Source organism: Pezoporus occidentalis, unplaced genomic scaffold (assembly GCF_034315485.1).
Source record: "Pezoporus occidentalis ecotype Australia unplaced genomic scaffold, CSIRO_AGI_Poc_V1 ctg266, whole genome shotgun sequence".
Taxonomy (NCBI): Eukaryota; Metazoa; Chordata; class Aves; order Psittaciformes; family Psittacidae; genus Pezoporus; species Pezoporus occidentalis.
Window position 1 is genome coordinate 362,894 of NW_026914567.1, and position 20,856 is coordinate 383,749.

Below are 20,856 nucleotides of genomic sequence, written 5' to 3' on the forward strand. Positions count from 1 at the left end.
TCACCGCTGCCCCCGCCTCCGGGGCGGCACCGGCACCGGGCGGGCGCCTTCACCCTCCTGTTCCCCGCCCCGGAGCCGCCGCACTTGGGCGGCAGCCGCCGGCGAGGGAGCGAGGCGGGGCCGCCGCTGGCCCGGGGAGAGGGGAAAGCGGTTCCAAGTGAAAGGTGCAAGGCAGCAAACGGAGCGGTTCTTGAGGCAGGTTCTCTTTCTTTACAAACACCAGGAGCCGGTGCTGGGGCCCCTCAGGCTTCCTGCGGGGTCAGCCTGGATTGCACGCACCGGCCGAGCCACTGCAGAGTCCCCTGGTGCTCAGGGTGCTCCTGCTGGACCCGACTGATGATGGCATGAACGGTGCGGAGCCGGGCCTGCAGTTTCTGCTGCTCGTTCCTCCAGGCTTGCTCAGAGCGGCAGAGGGGACTGTACTTCCCTTCCTTCAGTGCCTGCAGGTGCTTCTGGCGGGTCTGGTGGGCCACAAGCTCCAGAAGGTTCTGAGGAAAGCAGAAAGGAAATGGTTTTGACAGCAGGCTGCACACAGAACTAAGAGACTGCTGTAACCATTCCATTGTGAACTGGGAGGGCTGCTTAAGGCCAGTGCTGTGAAGTCCCCCTCAACAGCCAAACAGCAGCCTCATTCTGTGGCTTGCAGATGCAGCATCATGTCACAGAACTCTATAAATCAGAGGAACACCCGTGCATACAAGGCAATTTGCTAGGACAGGGTTTCACCAACTCAAAAACCCCACGGGAGCTCATTCAAGACCTGGAGCTGCCTCTCAGATGTGTCACATCCTTGGAGCTGGCAGCTGGTGCTCCTACAGGAAAGCTGGTACTAGATATTTTCAAGGTAGAAACAATGCCCTCCAGGTGAATGCTCCCTTGCCAAGAGTACAACTGCAGCATCCGTTCAGGTCCACCATGAGCCCTCAAAATGTGCTCAGTTCCCCAAGTGTTGCTAAAGCCCACGCCAGTGTGCCCAGTTCAGGGGGGTGATGAGACAGGGAGGTGGCCAGCAAAGAAAGCAGCAGGTTCTGTTTGGCTCACATGCTGCACCTAAGGGGATGTGCTCACCCATCGCTTCTCATTCCGAAGATGTTCTGAATCCGAATCAAGGACATCAGACTCTGCCTGCAGCCTGCACACCTCCTCCTGCTTCTGGGAGACAGCAGCACTGAGGGAGGCCTGGGTGCTCTCCAGCTCCAGGATGGTTTTGTCACAGTCCTGAGTACTCTGGTTAATGGAAGATAAGGAAATGGCAGGTTCTGGTTCCATAGTTCAGCTGCGCTCCTGGCCATGTTCCCAGAACTCCTGTGCTGGTGCTAATGACAAGGCACATATGGGCCATAGCCCACCAGCTCTCACAGCCCTGCCCTTCTTGCTCACCTTCTGGGTCTCACTGATCTTCTTTCTCAGCTCCTCTTTCTTGCGGTGGAAGTCGCTCTTGGTGAAACGTTTCTTATCTGCAGTCTTCTGCCCCTCTCCACGAACTGTTACTGCCTCTCTGCGAGAAACACATGCCTCCATCTCACGAACCATCTTCTCCTGTTGCTTCATCAGCTGGCTGTAGCGGACCTGCCATTTGTCACGATACAAAACAGGCTGAAAATGACTGTGTACAAATGGCCCCTCACTGAAGTCTCCTGTGCGGCCCATCCCATCAGCATGAACCAGATACATGGGACACGTGAGTGTCGGCAAGCCAAATCTGTTCTATATCCAGACCTGATTTGCCCTGTGTGGATCTGGAAGGCAGAAGGCTGGATTATCAACTTGTATAAAGTAACCTTCAAATTGCTTCACTGGAACTCATTAGCAAGAGCAGCAGCAGAAGAGCAGAAGCATCCCAAGAATGAAAGGGAAGAGTTGCTTTGCCAGAAGAGAGACAACTTCCCTAACCCGTGATGAGGATGATGCAGTGTTTAGTAGTCAGCATTTCTTTGCTTATAAATTGGGGTCATGGAGGAAGGAGGCACATACAGCATTTTAAACGCACTCTGCTGCAGCCTGGTATGCAGCACACAGACACAGCCAGGGCACACGTGCTGGGTGCATTTAATTCAGGCTGGCTGCAGGGTGCTAAGATTTCCCATACTGCTGCGGCCTGGAAGATCCTACCTCTCCTGCCTGTTTCTCACCTCTTGCCTTGCATGTCAGCCCACCAAAGCTGAATATGCTGTGAGCAGCTTCCCCTCCTCAGCCCTCTTTCCCAGAGGCTTACTTGCATCCTGTGAATCTCTATTTTCATGGCTGGGATTTCACCCTCTCCTGTTGCAGAATCCACTGCTGCCCGCATCTCTCTTGTCAGCTGGATCTTCTTCTCCCATAGCATGATTTGATGCCTTCAAGGACAGAAAGGGAAAGTGGTGCCTATGTAAACGACAGGGAGGATGCTCTCTGTGTGCACACTCCTGAAAGCCACTCTGAACATAGGGGAATGGTTCAGCAGAAACTGAGGATTTGTGCATGGGACATAGAAAAGGGCAGGAGCAGAGCAGTGTGGGAGCACACAGGAAGCTCCACTACTCAGAAAATGGTATGAAGACTGTAAAAACAGGCGTGCCCAGACTGCCAGAGGGCTGCTGGATCCCAGTTAACTGCCCAGAGCAGCACACTCACTCTGAGAGGTAGCATGGGGGACAGCATGCAGATTCCCACAGAGATCCTGGCAACATCCAGCACAAGTAAGTGTGCTGGAATCGTTAAAGCCAACATCTTTCAGCTCTTGCTGGTTCCAGAGTTAACTAAAGCATCCTTCAGTTTCTGTCTTTCAAAAATTAATTAAATCCCTTTCATCCTCCTCAAGAAGGACAGAGCACATTTGCTGGTGCTGTAACATGGACATAGATACAAAAGTTCAAAGACTGTGGCACAAAGCAGGAACCTCTCTGGTACCTACTCTGCTTCCACCAGGCTGTTCAGGAGTCTTTCCTTCTCCTCAGACAATTGACTATGTCTCTCCTGCATCTCAACTGCTTCTTTTTCTGCTTCCTAGATTGGGGAAGCATAGAACAACAGGACACTGTCAGACTGAGGAAGTTTGACAGGATCACTATTTGCCTCCAATCTGCATGGGAGGTTGAGGCCTGGAAATGAGATGTCACCCTCTGTACCTTGAGAGCACGTATGAACTCGTTCTCTGTTATTATGTTGTTACACTGCAGCTCCTCATAGCTGCTGTTATTCTTGTTGATCAACACATTCAACTTTATCAAGTCATTGTACATGTTCTTCATGTGATGTTCGATGTCTTTCTGTTCTTTTGTTTCCTGCTGAATTTCATCTACAGGTGAACAGAGAAATGTCTTTAACTTCTCTCAAGCACTGGGCTGACTACAGCCAGGGGGTGACAGGCTGCCATTAGACCACAGTTGCTCTTGGCCAAGGAAAGTGCTATCACTGCGAGAGATACCTACAACTACTTGCAGACTTGGTTTTAAGAGGTGTAACTCATGACATGGTCACTAGGGTGTAACTGTCAGTTCAGACAGTAGGATCAATCGTTAGAGGAAATAACACACAAAGCAGCAGAAGGTGCCTGGCTCAGAGCTCCAGGATATAGCACTGGAGACACTGGTGTTACTGTTCACACAATGTATAGGAGGACAGAGAGAATTCTTTGGTGAAGGCCTAGCATCACCCATCTGCAGGCCTTCATTCCCTTTTTCCTCCCTTCAAGGATGAACATCTTAAGGAAGAGCTGGGGAATGACTTACTTTCCGTGCGCAGTTTCTTCTGCTGCATTATGGTCAACCGTTTCTTTAACATATCCAAGGAGGCAATTTGCTCCTCCTGTTCATGTGTTAGCTTGACCAGCTCTTTTTGCTGATTCAGCCAGTTCTTCTGCAGTGTCATCACCTCAGAATTACATTCTTCTATCTCCTTATTCAGCTTGTTAATCTCAATTTCCAGTGGGCCCAATTCTTGCCCCTGTACAAGAGCAAGGTTTGGGATAAATCAGGCAGAAGCTGCTGGAGCACTTGTTTATAGCACCCTTGCAGAAAGCCCATCCAGCTGCTGAGCTGCCAACTAAATACTTCAGCTGTACTGTTAATTTGCCAGTTAGTTACTTTCTGCCTCCATTTCCCATGAGTTGGATGGGAGCAATCATTCCTGACCTTGCAGGAATAAATCCAACAGAAGCCCTAAAGGTTCTCAAACTCTGTGGCAAACTAAGCTCTCCCACCATGTAAATCTGGACACACACAAGTTTGCAGAGTATATGCCATAGCACCCATCTTCACACTTGTATCCATAAAGGGCTCACAGTGCTATGGACAGAGCTGGGTATCACCTGAATGGGGCCACCATCAAGTGACTTAAATCACTCCACCTACTCCATTCCCCATTGCCAGCCTTTGCAGATTCCATAAGGAGATCCTATTTACTCCCAGAGTATGGATGCCACTCAGTATTTTCATCAGGCACACCCTCATTGCACAGTTCCCTAATGCCACCTCCTCTTCCCATGCCTTAAGAGCTATCTGACAAATGTAAACACTTACATTAAATACTGCAGCTGTTAACTCACAATGCGGATGCCTGGTAGGTGTGAGCCACCCACCAGTTACATTTAGCAAGGATCTGTGGTCACCACAAAGAAAAAATCAAATTTGGGACTGAAACACAAAAGTACATACTCCCAGCTCAGAAAGAATCTCCTCCAGCCTCTTGTTGTATTGGCTGATGGCCCGTTGCTTGCTCTCAGCCAGGAGGTTGCCCTTTGTGATTTCTCTTTGCCTGTAGCTGACCAGATTATGGATATTACTTATTTCCTTGTCCAGCTCACAAAGTGTTTTCTGGAGCACTGCCAGCCTGCAGGTGGTGTGAGTTGTGTTCAGAATAACCTGGGCCATATCATTCTCAACCTTGGAAAAATGCAGCTCCTGGGAATATCAACAGACAGAAAACAAATTACTGTCACCACCAGCAACTCAGTGATTTGTAATGCCCACTTATCAAACACAGGTTCTAGATTCTGCTCCCAGGTCTGTGCTACAAGCCATAAGCAAGCTATTTACCTTCTCTGTACCTTTATTTCCTCATCTGTTGACAGAAGATAGCAATATTTACCTCTGCCATAAGGCTGTTGGAAAGCATTAAGGAGCCTAAACATCTCAACCCCCTTTAACAGACCACACTCTTCACTTCTGCAATTATCTTCCTTGCCCATCTCTATCTAGCTAACAGTAGTAGGACATTGCTATATTGTACCTTCTCCACCATACCTGACACACACACCCCCCCCACCTAACAATTTCTCACAATGGAAGCCAACCCTGGAAGTCTTCCAGTTACTTAAGATATGCCCTCGATTTAAAAGAGCCAGGAGCAGGCTGAAGTAACACATGGAAATGTAGAAGCGCGAGCATGTTGCGTTAGTGCCAGCCTACACAGCTCAGTATGATAAATACCGCACTGAGGCTTCTAGCTTTTCCTATCTGTACCCATTGTACACACCCAAAGAGAGCAACTTGTCATGCCATAAAGAACTGTGGGTCTAGGTTTGACTGTTCCCTGGACTGTAATCCTCACCAGGGAACTGAAAGCATGCTAATATCGCATTCTGTGGTAGAGCACAGAGATTTAAGTTAGTTTGATGTGGAGTACAGAAGTACTGGTAATACTTTATGGTAAATACTTCCAGAATTCATTATTCTGCCCCATTTTTTAAGTAAAGAAGGAATAGTAAGTTATGTGCCAGGCCCCTTTGGCCGAGCTCTTTCACATACACCAGAAACCTGCAATAAGACACTGGAAGAACCAAATTGGAGTCACAGACTCAGCAGACTCTCAATTGCAGACCTGAAAACCAGAATGAAGACACTGACAAAACATGCTTGAGAAACACTGCTCTGGGCAGTTTCCTTTCCCTGCCCTCCCAATACCATACCAGATCTGTTTTTCTCCTCTGAAGTTGTGCAATCAGCTGTGAGAAGTGCTTTGTGGCTTTGTTGGATATCAGCTGGTCCTGAAGCTTTGCCACAATTTCATTCTCCGTCTGCTCTTTGACCTTGGTTCCTTTCTCTATATCCTTAATGATCAACAGCAGCTCATTCAGATGAGCAGCTTGATCCTAAAAAGCAGGGAAGACAGAGACAGGATCATGACAACTGTTTGGGGAAGGGTATTAAATCCCTGTATCCAATTCTAAAAGATTCTTCTTTCATGGACCCTTCTCACCATCTTAGTCCTATTGATAGCCTGCTCTGTCTCACGCAGAACACGATCATAGGTGCTAAATTCAATCTTCAGGGCCTCCTGCGCTGAAAGGCACTGGGCAATCAGTTTCTTTGTTGTACTGGCATGGTTCTGTGACCGGCTCAGGGTGCTGACAAGAGTCTCATTCTTCTCCTCCTCTTTCCTGATCGATTTGCTACAGCCAAGGATGTCCGTTTCTAGGGACTTGAGGTCGCGACTGTATTTGCTGGAGGGGCAAAGAGAATGGAAAATCACCACAGGGGTTGATTTGTGTGCTGAACATACTATTGCAGCAACAACTCACCCAGAAGGGAGATCTTTATAAAGGCTAGTTTGCTGCGACAGTGCAGAATCATCAGAAGATGGATGGAGGCATTAAGATTTAAAAGGAAATGACAAAGATGGAATTAATTTTCCTACAGACATGTCCCACCTCCCATTCTTATCAGGATGCCACCATGTAAAAGCATATTGTTTGTTCACAGAGAACCAGTCAAGCTTTAAGACTCCAGACCAAATAAACACTTCCTTTGGCAACAATAGGAAGGCTTTCCTGAAGATTCCTAAAGCCATCACAAGCCCTAACTAAAAGTGGCAGATAAATCCTTCTTGATGTTGAGCTCTCTGGATTGAGAGATGTTGCAAAGGTGATGGAACTCTTTTAAAGGAATAAAATAGAATAGAAAAACTCTAAACAGCTTAAAATGCCCCACACATTTCAAGGGAGAGCTGTGTTTTGAATAAAGAAAATAATAACAAAGAAGTGTGCTTCTTATCCTTAACCTCATCATGTGCTTTAGAGCAGCAGACTTGTTCTGACTGACATATCCTGCACTTACATTAATGAACTTGACAAAGACACACTGTCCCTTTTTGAATCCCTCTTGTCCAGATTATTTGAGCCTTCTCCTGGGATTGTTTACAGACACCCTACCTCAGCAGCTCCTGTGTGGCAACATAGGCCTCATCTCTTTGCTTCATTCCAGCCAAGCTACTATTCCAGTAGTTCATCAGTCGCTTTTTCTCCATGTTAATAGCCTGTACCTCCATACAAGCCTAGGGAAGAGAGAGTTGGTAGATGGGATTAACCTATACTGTGTTGAAAAACCAAATTCTGTTCATAATATCCTGGGCAGGAACAGCTTCAGCTAACATGTGCCTGGGTTACTGTCACAGCAGACCACAGAGCATACGTCTGCAGGAAGAAAAATGCTGAGAAGTTGGAGGAGGAAGAGATTTACTGGCAATTCCTAGTGACAAAGGTGGGGGGAGAGGGAAAAACGAGAAGTTTTCATTCCTCCAAGCAGAAACAAACCATACAACTCTGGCCTACTTTGTACGTACCACGTGAGTGTGAACCAAAGGGGCCAGTCCTTCCAGAGGGAAATACTAACCAGAAGTGAATAAAGCACCCTCCTACCTCATTTACTGCTTGCCGAGTTACTTTTGTGTCCTCTGCCTGTGCCACAAACTGAGCTTCAAGCAGAGCAATCTGTTCTTGGAGTTCATACGCTTTTCTGGTTAAGCGGTCTAGGAGAAAGTCCTAAAGAGCCAAACAGCTCAGGATGAGTAACATAATCCAGTCTTAACCAGCTATATTCTGCAAGAATAACATTGGCTAGAAAAGGAATTATATTGGCAACTGGATTAGACTGTATTCCTGATAAAACTTCCCATTCCTATGCAAATGGCTCATGGACGCAGCAGTGACAATTGTCAACAGATTAAGACCTTTTTTTTCCATTTTTATTTTTTTATTATTGTATTTGCAGTAGTAATTGATACTTCAGGTCTGAAGCAACATCCATTCCTGTCAGCATGCATTATATTGTGCCACCTCCCCAGCAGCCGGGAACCTTAATGATTTCTGGTTTTAAATCCTTTGTTAAAGAAACATCTAAACCCACTGATTTCTACTGTTTGCATCCAGTTCTCCGTTAGTAACCCTCAGCCTGCGTCGTGCTGCAGGCAGAAGGCAGCAGAGGGAGCTCCAGGCCACCAACCAGCTCTGCTCAGCTTCAAAGTTTGCTTTTCATTGTGAAACTCGTTGTGACTCAGAACAATTCTCGAGACTTGAACATATGAAACTTCTTCATTAAATATCTTTGTTCTCCCACACCCCCTTCGCTTCAGTGCAGAGTGACTATTATAATGCTCGTCAAAAACCTCTGGGCAGTGCCACTGTCTTGGGGTGAGGATTCTCAGTTTTAGAAAAGCCTGTGGGGTTTGGGGTTGTTCTCAATTATTTGGGAAAAAAGTCCCCACCGATGCTCCCTGACTGAGTCACTGCAGCCTTCCTCTGGCAAGGCAGCACGTCCTCCACCACCACCACTGTCATCTGTAGTTAGTTGCTTACTGTAAAGACAGTTTTACTTGGTACCTGTTTTCTCTTTTCCACCTCAGCCTGGAGCTTCTCTGCCTCAGCCTTCTTTGTTGACTTTTTCATAAGCAAAATGTTATGTTGCATATCCTCGTCCATACTCTGCATGTAGATGAGGTGCAAGGCCAGGTTTTCAACCTGGGTCTGCATTGCAGAAACTGAGGAGGCAGGAGAAAAAATATTTAGAGAAACGCATTTGTAGGATAGACTTTAAAGAGTGATAAAAGGGAAAGGAATATAGAAGGACCCAAAACAAAACCACACGCATACAAGGTAAATCAGCCCTCCCTGAAATAGCAATTTGCATCAGCTTTGAAGTATAGCTCCACAAGCAAAGCTAAAATGATTGGTAAGCAATTCCCTTGACCCCCAGCACACAAATCCCAGGAAATCAAAGAGGGGCCTCAGGAGGCTGGCAGTCCACTCCTCTGCCCCAAACCAGAACTGTCTCTTTCTCAGCCTGTTCAATGCTTCCCTAATTTTTTTCAATAACCTTCAGAAACTTTCCAGGCAATCATTTGAATGCTTTGCTATCCTTGCCATTGCAATTGTTTTACTGTTTCCTATCCAAATGCCTGCAGCACAAAAAGAATTAGCCAAGTCTGATTCTGGGGCTGGAATGGGCTGCCACATGGACGGTGCTCTCATACTCCAGGATACCCCTAATGACATTTGCAATCTCATCGCAGCCCTGCAGAGACACAGGTCAACATTACACTGCTAGGAATTTGTCCCTGCTAAGTTGCAGAACAGCCACCTGCCAGGAATGGACTTAGTTTTAGTCCTAAAGACCTTCTGAGAATTACAACATAAAACCATGGTCTTGGAAACAACAGAAATTATATGAGGGAATATAATTAAGCAGGAATAGCTGTGAAACTTTTCAGCGAGTGCATTATTCCCATTTAATTTACTGTGTTTTTCAACCCAATGCTTGACTCAGATTCAAATTCATTTCTCCTTATAATACCAGAATTAGGAAATACTGCCTCAGTCACCTTTCCTGCGTTCTTCATCTGCGTTCTGACACATGGTCTTGTAAGTGAGCCTCAGGCCCTCCAGTTCCTCTTCCAGCTGCTGGTGCACTGCGGCCGCCTGTGAGCAGCGGTCTTGGCTCTTCTCCAGCTCCAGCTGCAAATGGGCCAACTGCTGCTGTGCTCCGTACAGAACCACCCCGAGCTCTTCCCACTGTTCTTTGCCCTTCCTCGTATCTGCCCTCTGCCAACACAAGAGGAAATCAGCTCTCTCACTTCAGCTTGCACAGGGACGGGCTGCTGCAGGAGGGCAAAGAAAGGATGCTGCATACCAGCTCCTGAAGCTCTAGGTTCACTTTTTCCATCTGCTTAGTAAGGTAATTCTTCAGAGCAGCCTGGAATCTTCTCATCAGAGGCTGTAAAGTAGGATGTTGATAAACTTTAACATACTTTTGTCAATAAATTATGAAGAAACCTTGCTGCTATTCCCACTATGAAATAAAACATCTTATTTTCTGCCCTAGACACTCCCATTCTTAATTTAGCTGCACTCATTCGGCAAGCAAGGAGAGTTACATAGTGGGTATTAGCTGAAATCAGAAAGGGACTACTGAGAATATCTGAAAGTCAGAAACATCTCAGAAGAGCTATATCTGAGAACCCGTCCACTCACTGCAAGTACTGCTCTTTCAGGAGCCCTGAAGAGCATCAGGTTTACCCTTTACATTGCCTACTTCTGAACCTGCAGCTCCGGGGTTAATGCTGAGGGAGCAGACACACTCCCTACTTTTGTGAAAGCTATTTTTAAACACACAGTTTTAGCAGACAGCCAAGCCCCTGCTTACAATTTACCTCACACATTTTAGACAAATAAAAATCTCAAGCCTGCAAAGGAGTGTGACAAGATTTGAAGACTTCTCACATGTTCTGGATCCAAGACAACCAGTTCTGTTTCTTCTGTGGTTTTCTCACTTCTGCATATTTCACGTTCCTCAGCCCCATGCTGCTGCCATTCCTCTTCCCATTTTTGGTCACCATGCTCACTAGTAAGTGCTGATTCTGAATAGAGAGAACTGGGTTCTCCAGTGTTACCTGAACCCCACACCCCCCAAAATAAGAAGATAAAAGCTTAGATGTCATAGTATTGTGCCTTCAGTTGAGTTAGTAATGATCAGAAAGAGAGAAAACCAGGAACTGTGCTCAATAGCTGGTATCAAGTGTTGTGCTGTCAATAAGGAACTGAATGATACCTGACTCTGTGCAGCTGCTCAGCTCCACTGACAAAGCAGATGCCTGCAGAGGAGCTCCTGCAGGAAGGGGAGTGTTTCCTCTGTCTGTCACTGGCTGCTCCATGTCACCCAGCCCAGGAGAACTGTCACATTCTGCTTTGTCCCAGAACGTCTCAGGAGGTTTTTCCTGAAACATAAGACTCAGCACCTGAAACAGCTTTTCAATCTAACCCTATTTGCCCCTAAAAGTCTCCTTATTTTTGTCAACATGAGGCATGAACAATGCAGACAAGGATCAGCAAGAGGCCTTTTTCTAAAATCAGTGCACAGAGATACTGGCAAAGCTGCGTTACTCTTCATTAAGAAAACCTTGCACATACACAGCACAACAAAGGAACCTCCCCAGGTTTGTCAGAGCTTTTCTATACTTTGTGTTTGACCAGTTCACTGCTTCTCTGTCCCAGCTTTCATTGGGTTTGTGTTTGCAGCAATGAAACTGCACCAGCAGAATGTGAAGTTACAAACACTGGTCACACATTCTGTGAATAAGGTTATAGGTAATATTATAGTGTCTCACTTCTGTAGCTCCAGAGACCTCTCCTTCTGCTGGGGGAAGCACCTTTTCTTTTTTCTCCAGAGGAACAGACTCTTCCTCTTCGTTCTCCTTCCCCTTCTCTGCTTCCATGGCCTAGCATACAACACAGGGGAAGAGTAGAACAGGCAGCATTAGAAGGTGTGTGTACTTTGTTTAACATTATTGTAACAGGAATGTAACAACTGGGCACAGGCGTTCAATTTAGAAGTCTCTCATTCACAAACCAGTCACACAGCAAGGACGGAGACAGGACAGACCCGACAGAGTCCTTCACACCTTGTGATCTCATGTGATTTTAGCTTACATCTTGTGAAACAAATAAATGCTCTTAGGCATTTATTAAAGAACCGCCTCTGGCATGCAACACATGTAGCCAAATTGTTCTCTTTTTGTTTTCTTTTCAAAGAGACACTGTTACATCCCATACCCTTTTTACCAAATTCAAGTATTGTGCAACGGAAGAAGAAAACTTATCACCAACGCAGCCCAATAAAAAAAGACCAAGTATATGTATCTATGAAACATGGAAAACCTTTTTAAGGTGCCTGCAGCAGAAACGTGTCAAAGGAAATCACCTCCACAGCGAGATGCGGGGGAACTTGGATTATATCCTGCTCAGCAGAGCCTAATTCGGGTCCAGACCCCCCTGCTGCTGCAGCAGGAGCCTTATCAACGGGGCTGGCCTGTACCTGCAACCAGAGGCAGGAGAGAGAGTGAGCCCCAGCCGCAGGCCCCAGTGGGGCCCCGGAGGAGCCTCGGTCGCGGCGGAGCAGCCCCGGTCGCGGCGGAGCAGCCCCGGTGGGGCCCAGCTCCGCACTCACCCGCCACCGGCAGCACCATCTTCCCCGTTGCCCGGCGACGCGTCAACACCTGGTCACGTGCTGGCTTTGGGCCGCACCATCTCGGCCCGCGGAGGGGGAACTCGGGCCGCACCACCTCAGCCGTTGGGGGGGGGTGGGGGTGTGCACGGGCCGCACTACCTCAGCCCGCCGGGCCCGGGCCGGAGCTGGCTGTGTCCCGGCCGCCATGGCCGCGCCGGCCCCGGTGCGGGGCAGCAGGTAACGGCGGGGGCCGGGCGGGGCGTGCCGGGGTCGCTCTTTGCTCTTCCTTCCCTGGGGCGGCCCCACCTGAGGCAGCTCCGCGCAGCCCCGGGTCACGCCGGCGGCGAGCGGGCGGGGCGGGGCCGTCGGGCGGGCACACCCCTGCCGGAGGTCCCGGTGCGGGGCCCGGGGTGGGCGCTGGTCCGGTCGGGTCGGGCCCGTCCCGTCCCGTCCCTCCGCCAGAAGTTTCCCCGGGGCTCGTCGTTGCCGGTAAAAGCACCGGGGCCGCGGAGGGGGGGTTCGCTCTGTGCAGCGGCGCTGGCCCGGCCCGGCCGCTCCTCACGCGTGGGGCTGTCACACGGGGCCGCGGCTCCCGGTGTCCCGCCCGGTGGGGCACCATTTCCTTACCCCGTTCTTTGTCTTCCCGAGAGTCGCTGGGGAGGGGCTGTGAAACCGGGATGAGGAACAGTTCTTAAACTTCATCAGCGGCTCCGCGCAGCCCCGGCTACCGGCCCCGTTCCTTCCCTTCGGGAGGAGGCCCCGCTCCCAACCCACCCCGTTGTCTGTTTCTTCCTTTGCCGAGTTCAGCGGAGACACGAAGATGGATGTTGGGATCCTTGGTAATTATTGATGTGCGGCCCTCAGGCGCTCCGGGGCAGGGATTACATGTTGATACATTGCTCCCTGTGCTGCTGACACTAAAATAACTCTGCTTCTTCCTCTCTGAAGTCTGCCTTTTTGGTTTTCAGGCTGGAAGCTTGTCTTGCAAAGGTATTGTGTTCTCAGCTGCCACTCTGAATAAGAAGTAATAAAAATGAAATATCTTTTAAGAGAAAATGATAGAAATATTGAGACCAGGACAGCTCAGGGCGAAGATCTGGGGCTTGCTGCTTCTTTTGCTCCTTTAAGTTTGTGGGCTTAGAGGAGCTCATCCTTGTTCTCGTGATAATTTTGCTGGATTGCTGGGATGGGGCAGTGTTGTCCGGCAGGCACGAATGGGGGGCAGGAGGAAAGGTGACTCTTTCAAAGCATCAGAGACACCTGTTCTGACTTCTGTTGTATTAAGAAACGACTTTGCAATTAGTTCATCGGCTCAGCTGTGATATCAGGTTCCGGGAATTCTTTACCTGCTGTTACTGGGGATCTGGTACTGAGGGCGTTACCATGCCACAGCTGCACGGCATTGGGAATCAAAGGCCATACAAAGTTACCTACTGCACAAGCGCTGCAGTTAAGTGACATGAAATTATGTTTAATCTGGAGATGGAGGGACATATGGCACAAATAACTTCCTGCACAGAAGCGTGTGTTGTGGTTTGGCTCCTGGTGCTGGAGGGAGGGAAGCTTCTTGTTTGCTTTCTTTCTGCCTCAGCAGGTGTGGCTGGAAGCAGCAGGAAGGCTCCCACCATAGCATTTGGTTTCCCGTTTTGTCTCTGAGTCACAATCTTGCAGTATTTAGTCTGCTGTCCCTTTTTTACCTTCTCAGCTGAGACACATCTGAGTGAAGCTGTTCCACTGAAGCGACTGGGATCAGAGCTGAATCCTGTCAGGATCCCAGCCCTGGCTGGTGACTGCTGGTTCTCTGCCTTTCCTCTGTGCTCCACGTGCCACTGCTGCACCAGCAGCTCAGGAATGAAAGACTTTCTGGTGACCTACATAATTCTCCCCATGCAATGGGATGGCTTCAGAATGGTTTCCTGTGGTAAACTTTTTTCCTCGATTTGGCTAGGTCATCTTAAATAGCTCCAGCTAATGGCTAGTAGTTCTGGGAGCTTTATTTCCCTCTAATGAAGAGGTATTGCAGTACAAAAGGAAGGTTGTTTCACAGCTCTCATGTATAACTAGAGTAGTAGAGATGAAGGGAGTGACTAGCTGAGCGGCACACAGATAATCCATTCAGAGGACTGGAAAAAACCTGTGAGTCCTGACCCCAGGCTCCAGTCCCTGCTCTGCCTTCCAGCACGCTGTAACCTGTGCTTGAACCACCAGAGATACAGAGACACGTCTGCTTTTCCCAAGGGGAGGAAGGGGCAGGAGCTTGTGCAGTGTCAGAGACCTCCGTGGTGCAGTGACTCTGTACTCCTTAAACATGTAACATCAAACTGAAGTTGTTAAGGGCAGAAAAGACAAAAGACTGTTCCATTTTTCTTACTTCAGGCATTTCATGCTTCAGTTCCGTGCCGATGTTTGACGGCTCACATTTCTCCTCTGCGCCCAGACATGCTGTAGGTCTCATATTTCGCTTCAAGAGCCCTGTAGCTCAGCTTATTTTGCTTGTAAAGCTATTAAACTCGCACAGCAAGTTTGTCCTTGGAGCCACAAGACCCTCTGCCAGGCACCAAGTGCTCAGCAGTGTCGGCAGCAGCCGACCCCAAAGCGTGGCTGTCATCTGCCTCTATGGGCTAAACTCATTTGTGAGAGGAGCCTTGTTGCCTTGTATGCTCCTTGTCAGCTTTGTAATGTGCAGAAGCCCTGCATTGCCCTCCTGTGCTGGAATACAGGAATCTTGTGCAACCGGAGGCAGCACCATTTGGTCCAGCAGCGAGTGCCAAGGTGAGGGTGTGATCTGCCAAGGCAAACAGCATTTGTTGGTGGTGGGTTTGGGAGAAGGGCACGTCTGAGGGAGGCGAGCAGCCGGCGTTACTTGAGCTGCTGCTGGCTGGAACTGCTCAGGCTCTTGCGAAGAGTCTCCTGGGGTGATTTCAGGAGCTGGCTCCCCAGCACGTTTGTGAGCTCTGGTGTAGCTGAGAAGTGCTGGCACTGCCTGGGAGAGCAGCCAAGGGCTGCGTGAACAGACTCAGTAGCTGTAGCAAAGAGCTTTAGCGGCGACAGTTGATGTGTGGGAGAAGAAAATGTATGTGTGCTTAATAAATATTGGCACTCAGCAAGAGCTTTTCAGCTAATTCGGTGCCTGAGCTGCTGGGGAGCTGGGTTGTCTCTGCCACGTTGAAAAGGATCCCTTCAGATCAGGGCATAAATAGAAAACCAATAGGAGAGAACCTTTTTTTGTGAATGGTGCTAATTCACTGCTGACTGAGCAGCAGGACAGATCTTGCTGGCCTTCCCAAGCTCACACAAGAGGCAGCAGCAAATCCTGCTGCTTCTCCAGGCCCGTGGCCTGTGTGTGCAGACATTGTTCCACACAAAAAGGACTGAGAATAGAGCAAACCCTGCAGACCGGGTCTCTTTGTTTGCTGGTTTCTGTTGTATGAACTCTTGCCTTTCGGGAAAGAGAGGCACCTTCTTCACAAGCTGTTTCAGAGACTTTGGGGTTGTACATATAGACTTGATGACCTTCAAAGGTCCACTCCATCATCTGGTCCTTGCTGGGACCATCTATTTCTGTGGCCAGTCTTTGAAACCCCTCAGTGATGGAAATGGCCTCTCCAGCTTGCCCTGGTCTTCACACCTTTATCCCTGCTATTGGAATGAGTAAACTACATATTCCTTACCACAGCTTAACAGCTGTGAGAGGATTAATTCCAGTCTTGCTGGTGATGTTTCTATCTCCCAGTATGTTTGCCTGCTTGGTTGCAGCACTGTAGTGGTTTCTGATTTCTGATGCGCGGCTCTTTGGCAAGTCAGATGCCACAGGCTGAGTTTCTGTGCTGGCAGGACACCATATTCTTCACGTCCTGTCATTGCTGTTGTTTCCTCTTCCCAGCACACGTATCCATGTGTGTACCTGCAGTGCCGTCCAACTGCACATCAGGGCAGTGCTGGAGCAACACGTGTTCTGCAGGATCACAGCAGTATTTCCCTTTAAATTCCTCCTGCTTTCCAGGGAGCAGCTTTTGATCTTTACCTGTGGCTTTGTTCTTTCTGGGCTAGGTAAAGCTAATTAAATGCTGCCTCTGTTGGCAGTGAATCCTGCACCTCTGCTGTGCTCTGAGAGCCCCTGGAGAGCAGCAGGAAAGCATTACACCAGCTCGTTTCATACCTGCATCTCCATCTGCTGTCCCTAGCGGGAAAAGCTCACTAGTGTTTCCTGAGGAAGCGGCTGTGTACCACCCTCCTCCTTTGCAGGTTTAGTGCCTTCGAGCTCTCATGAAATAGCTGGCACAGCTGAAGGTCCGGATATCCGGGCTTGACAGCAATGGGCAGAGCTGCACACACCGCGCTGCCTGGCAGCGGTACCCTCCTCAGCTGTGCTGGAGGCTCAGGGCCTCTGATGCCGTACAGGTTGCTCCACATCACTGCTATGGACTCCCTCAGCACTGTGTTGAAATGGTGTGTTGTAACTCGGTGGTGGCAGGGAGGAATTGCAGCAGTTTGCTGTGTGCTCTTGCAGTGCAATGAGAGGAAAGGTGACCTGCTCTTTAAATGTGGTTGAGGTAAATGACTTTTTCCAAGATGTGACCCAGAGCCTCAAACAGTGCTGTGGTTTTTGATGATCTGGACAAGAATGAGCATATGGCTCCACTGGGGTTTGGTTTTGGGGGCTGAGAAGTGAAGATACATGTTGTGTTTGGCGCTAGAAGGCAACATGAGTGCAAAGGGCTTGCAAAGTACTTGTCTTACCCCAAACACTTGCTGGGCACAGGATGTAGGAGGGATGAGGCTTCTCTCTCCAGTTCCAGCAAAGACTGAAATGCAGGACCTGCTTATGCTGTGATTCAAGCTGGCAAATGCAGTGATTGCCAGTTAAACCAATGGTTTGTCCTTTAATGAAGGCTCTGTCAACCACTTGGCAGCCTCATTTGCAATCTTCTGTATGTGCAAATCTGTCAGAATCAGGACAGTTACTTTCCTTCCCTGCAGCTTTCATTCTGCTCTTTGAGAAGCACTCGTTTCCATTGGCTCTTTCTGCCTTCTCGCTTCGTGTTTGCCTGGAGATACCTTTAAAAGCATGTTTCAAGAAACCGGAGCTGTTCAGTGGTTGACGATGCTTTAGGCCCCTACATGTTTCCTGCATATAGTGCCCGGATAGTACAAGTCAGGGCCTGTCTGCTCTTGGTTTTATGGCTGGCTGCCCTTGTTGCATGCTCTGCAGGTCATGGTGTGGGAATTGTCATGAGGAACACAGTGGGCTGCCCCTGGACCTGGGACCGTGGTGATGTGTGGTGTCTGCTGGGTCAGACTGGCCTGTTCACGAGCGAGTGAGGCCATGTAAATACAAAGGAACAAAAGTAGATGGGGCCTCTCCTCGTGCACTTTTGACAGAACAGAAGCTGCTGTGCCTCGGACAGTCTGCTTCCCAGCAGGGCACAGCAGGAGCAGGTAGAGCCTGCTCCGTGTTGAGCTGGGCTGGGCTGTCTGTGGGACGCAACACCCATCTGTTGTTTCAACACCTCAAGTCTTCTTCCTGATCCATCTGCTAGTTTACAGTTTGGGTGGCCCCCCTGGGCTCACTGTAGAGCTCCTCATCCAGAGCCCTGGAGGAGAGAACGTCTCATTTGGGTACAGAGCTTCCTCAGTGATGAGCTGGGGATTGAACTCCCTGGTTAGCTGGAGTCACCTATCCATAGATGAGCTGTCTGCTGGAGGCAGTGTGCCACGCTCTGCTCCTGGAGCCTGCCTGCTCTGCTGAATGTGGGCCTCCTGCCACTTATATCTGCAAAGGCTCTATGTCACCACACTGCTCAAACAAACAACAAAACCCCCAAACTCCCAAATCCCAACCCAAAACCCTCAGACACACAGCAGGAATATGCCAAAAAATGGTGAGCACAACATGAACTTGTTTTGCTTAATGTTTTCTTTGGAGATCAGTGGTTACTGCAGGCAAAGCAGCAGCCCCTTGTTTAATGTCATGGTCTCAGCAGTTTTTCCATGATGAAGGAATCCTCCAGGGTCTACTCTGACTCTCTTTGGCATTCCCAGGACAGTGATACATCGGGCATCTCTGCATCACTGAGCTATTCCCTTAATGGGCAGTTTGCAGTGACAAGCATTACTTTTCTCTTTCCCCCACAGTATTAAAACGTGGGGGGTTCGCTGCCTTCATATTTCTTCATTGCAGAGAAAAACATCCTGGGATTCTGTATTTCATCTTTAAAATGTAAAGTTACAGCTCCAAAGCACTTGGAGGCTGTTGCTTGGGCTGTACGATGGATGCAGCAGTTACGGGAGACCTCTTCCTTCTCAGACAGTGGAGGGCATGTGCTGTGGTGTCGTGTCTGTTCTAACACTGTTCTTTGCACCTTCTTGGCAGGTCTTCCCAGTTTGGCTCCTGATCAGAGCTGACGGATAATGGAAACATTTCCTTGGCGATGTCTCTGGGGCGACTCCTCCGACGCGCCTCTTCCAAAGCCTCCGACCTCCTGACCTTGACTCCTGGTGGTGGCAGCAGCTCACCCTCCATACTTGATGGGGAGATCATCTACTCCAAGAACAATGTCTGTGTCCACCCACCTGAGCTGCTGCAAGGCATCGGGGAGCATCACCCAGGTGATGGGGTGTTGCAGACTCTGCTCACTTGCTCTTTTCTCTCTCCTGGGGGTGTGTTTGTATGGAATTCTACCTCTTGGGCTCTAAAGAATGAAGAGGTGCCAGTAGGGGACAGGGGAAGGCAGTCTTATGGAAGACTAAGGACAGCCATGCTATTTCTTTCTTTTCTTCATCAGTTTACCTCTTCTAGTAGGTCCTTTTGAATTGCTAGAAGATGGACAGTTGTCGTTTGAGGACAGTAACTCCTGTTGCTCTTTCAAATATGTGTATTGCTCAGGAAAGCCAAGTATCATCCTGCAACTGTCGTTGCTGGTGAAGCCTCAACAACCATTGATAGAGGGAAAAGAAAGAAAACATGGAGTAAATGAATATAAATACAGCTCTATCCCTTTATTCTCATCTGTTCCTTTGCTCTTTCATGTCCTCATCAAAGAGAGCTGTGGCTGCTGGCTTAGCTTCACAAAACTATTCTCTGAACATTGACCCAAGCTTCCTTTTTTGTGTGTGTGACTCTCTTCTTTCTATTGGCTTGTCATGAATATTGTAGCCCTTTGGCTACACCAAGGTAAATAGTCTTGAGAAAGAAATGTTTAGCTGGCACTTGGAATCGTTTAACTAACAAACAGTGGAAGTTTTTCATGTGCCAACATGTTTCAGAATGTAATAATCCACGCAGGAAGCTGAAGTATTTGCATGTTGTTTCTCTGTCCACTTAGGCCAGAGGGAATTTAGACTGTTCAAAAGCCATATGGAGACTTGAAATTATTTGTAAATACTGAGTAATGCTGAGCACACTGCAGTTCATTTGGCAGAATTCTGTCCTGGTTAATGAAAGGGTTTGTTTTGCCCTTGTGTAATGGTGGTGAAGTGAGGGGAGATGGGGAAGAGCAAATTTCAAGTTTATGGAGTTTCCTTAGACTAAATCTGCATCATAACCGATGGTTTCTTTGCTCTCTTGAAGGCTACTTGTGCTTGTACATGGAGAAGGATGAGCTCCTGGGAACCACGCTGATCCTTGCCTGGGTGCCCAACTCCCGCATCCAGCGGCAGGATGAGGAAGCGCTGCGCTACATCACCCCCGAGAGCTCCCCTGTGCGCAAAGCCCCCCGCAAGCGCGGCCGCCACGCTGCGGGCTTCGGCACTGTCCGGCAGCCTTCCCCCACCGAGCAGAGAGGGGCCATGGTCCTGAGAGGAGAAGACATCCTGACTGTGTCACAGCTTGTGAAAGACGTGGCTTACATCAGCTCCCCCTCTTCGGAAGGGGAGAAGCTCCCGCAGTGCTGCCCCGCAAGTGATGGCACCCACCGGTCCCCCCAGCCTGCACGCAGTGACTCAGGAATCCTCTTGACAATCAGCTCTCAGGAGGAGCAGAACAGGTCGGAGCTGTCAGTGGAGGGGACAGAGGAAGGCCTGGACTGCAGGCCAGAGCCAGGGGAGGACGAGGGCTCCCTGGAGCTGTCTGCTGATGACGTGAGCAGGGACAGTACTTTTGACTCTGATTCTGATGCCTTCTCTTCCCCCTTTTGCCTCTCTCCCATCAGTGAAGCCCTCGGGAAAAGCAGTAGTTCCGTGTTCCTGGATAATGAAAGCAGGTGAGTGCATCTTTTTCTCTAGTTTCTGGGTGAATAGCTGGGGTGCTGGTAGCTGAGCTTGGAGGTGCTGAAGGAAACTGAGAAGCTTCAGAGTGGCACTGAGCTGAAAATCCTGTCTCGCTTCAGACACCTGTATAATTCACAGGGAATTGTTTGACAGCCAGTCCTGCTTCTGCTCAGTGAACCCTGGCCCTGAATATTCAGGGCTGTGCATGTACAGTCTTACAGGTGAACTGTCTTGAGCCCTTTGAGCACCATCACTAAATTAAAAAGGTCCTTTGTTGGTCTAATTGGCTCTCTGAGGAGAGATGCAAGTTACTGCTTGTGGAGAACCACATCAAAGTGTCAACCTGACTGCCTCTGAGCCATGGCTGCCTCACTGCAAGGCACTGTGTTGACATGAAGCCTGTTTGTGGGACTGTTTTTGCTGGTGTTCAGAGCGTGGTTCCACTTATGACACA

The 20,856-nt window shown here is 49.0% G+C and overlaps 2 protein-coding genes across 8 annotated transcripts in view; one reads left to right on the forward strand and one right to left on the reverse strand.

The window, feature by feature from the left end:
* Window positions 1-187: 187 nt before the first annotated feature.
* CCDC40 (coiled-coil domain 40 molecular ruler complex subunit) lies at window positions 188-12,464 on the reverse strand. The gene is made up of 20 exons (XM_062624365.1): window positions 12,195-12,464; window positions 11,949-12,062; window positions 11,356-11,466; window positions 10,800-10,965; window positions 10,472-10,641; window positions 9,882-9,965; window positions 9,574-9,793; window positions 8,576-8,733; window positions 7,616-7,738; window positions 7,130-7,251; window positions 6,178-6,421; window positions 5,888-6,070; window positions 4,635-4,880; window positions 3,711-3,924; window positions 3,108-3,277; window positions 2,894-2,985; window positions 2,216-2,336; window positions 1,381-1,569; window positions 1,069-1,227; window positions 188-488 (listed from the first exon to the last, which is right to left on the reverse strand). Exons 3-20 carry the CDS (start codon window positions 11,461-11,463, stop codon window positions 243-245), a joined length of 3,015 nt encoding a protein of 1,004 aa, XP_062480349.1. The 5' UTR covers window positions 11,464-11,466; window positions 11,949-12,062; window positions 12,195-12,464; the 3' UTR covers window positions 188-242.
* TBC1D16 (TBC1 domain family member 16) overlaps window positions 12,305-20,856 on the forward strand; it is a 30,447-nt gene continuing 21,895 nt past the window's right edge. For 2 of the 7 annotated variants that reach the window (XR_009965926.1, XM_062624371.1), the window contains exons 1-3: window positions 12,305-12,431; window positions 18,568-18,803; window positions 19,765-20,395. Coding sequence is in view for 6 of the 7 variants with exons in the window: in XM_062624371.1 (XP_062480355.1) it covers window positions 18,626-18,803; window positions 19,765-20,395 (809 nt within the window). In the remaining variant the exon portion in view is untranslated. Of the gene's footprint in view, window positions 12,432-12,623; window positions 12,684-12,841; window positions 13,034-13,899; window positions 14,116-18,567; window positions 18,804-19,764; window positions 20,396-20,856 lie in introns of those variants that run through there. The other 5 variants (XM_062624372.1, XM_062624369.1, XM_062624367.1 and 2 more) reach the window with 5 other exon arrangements.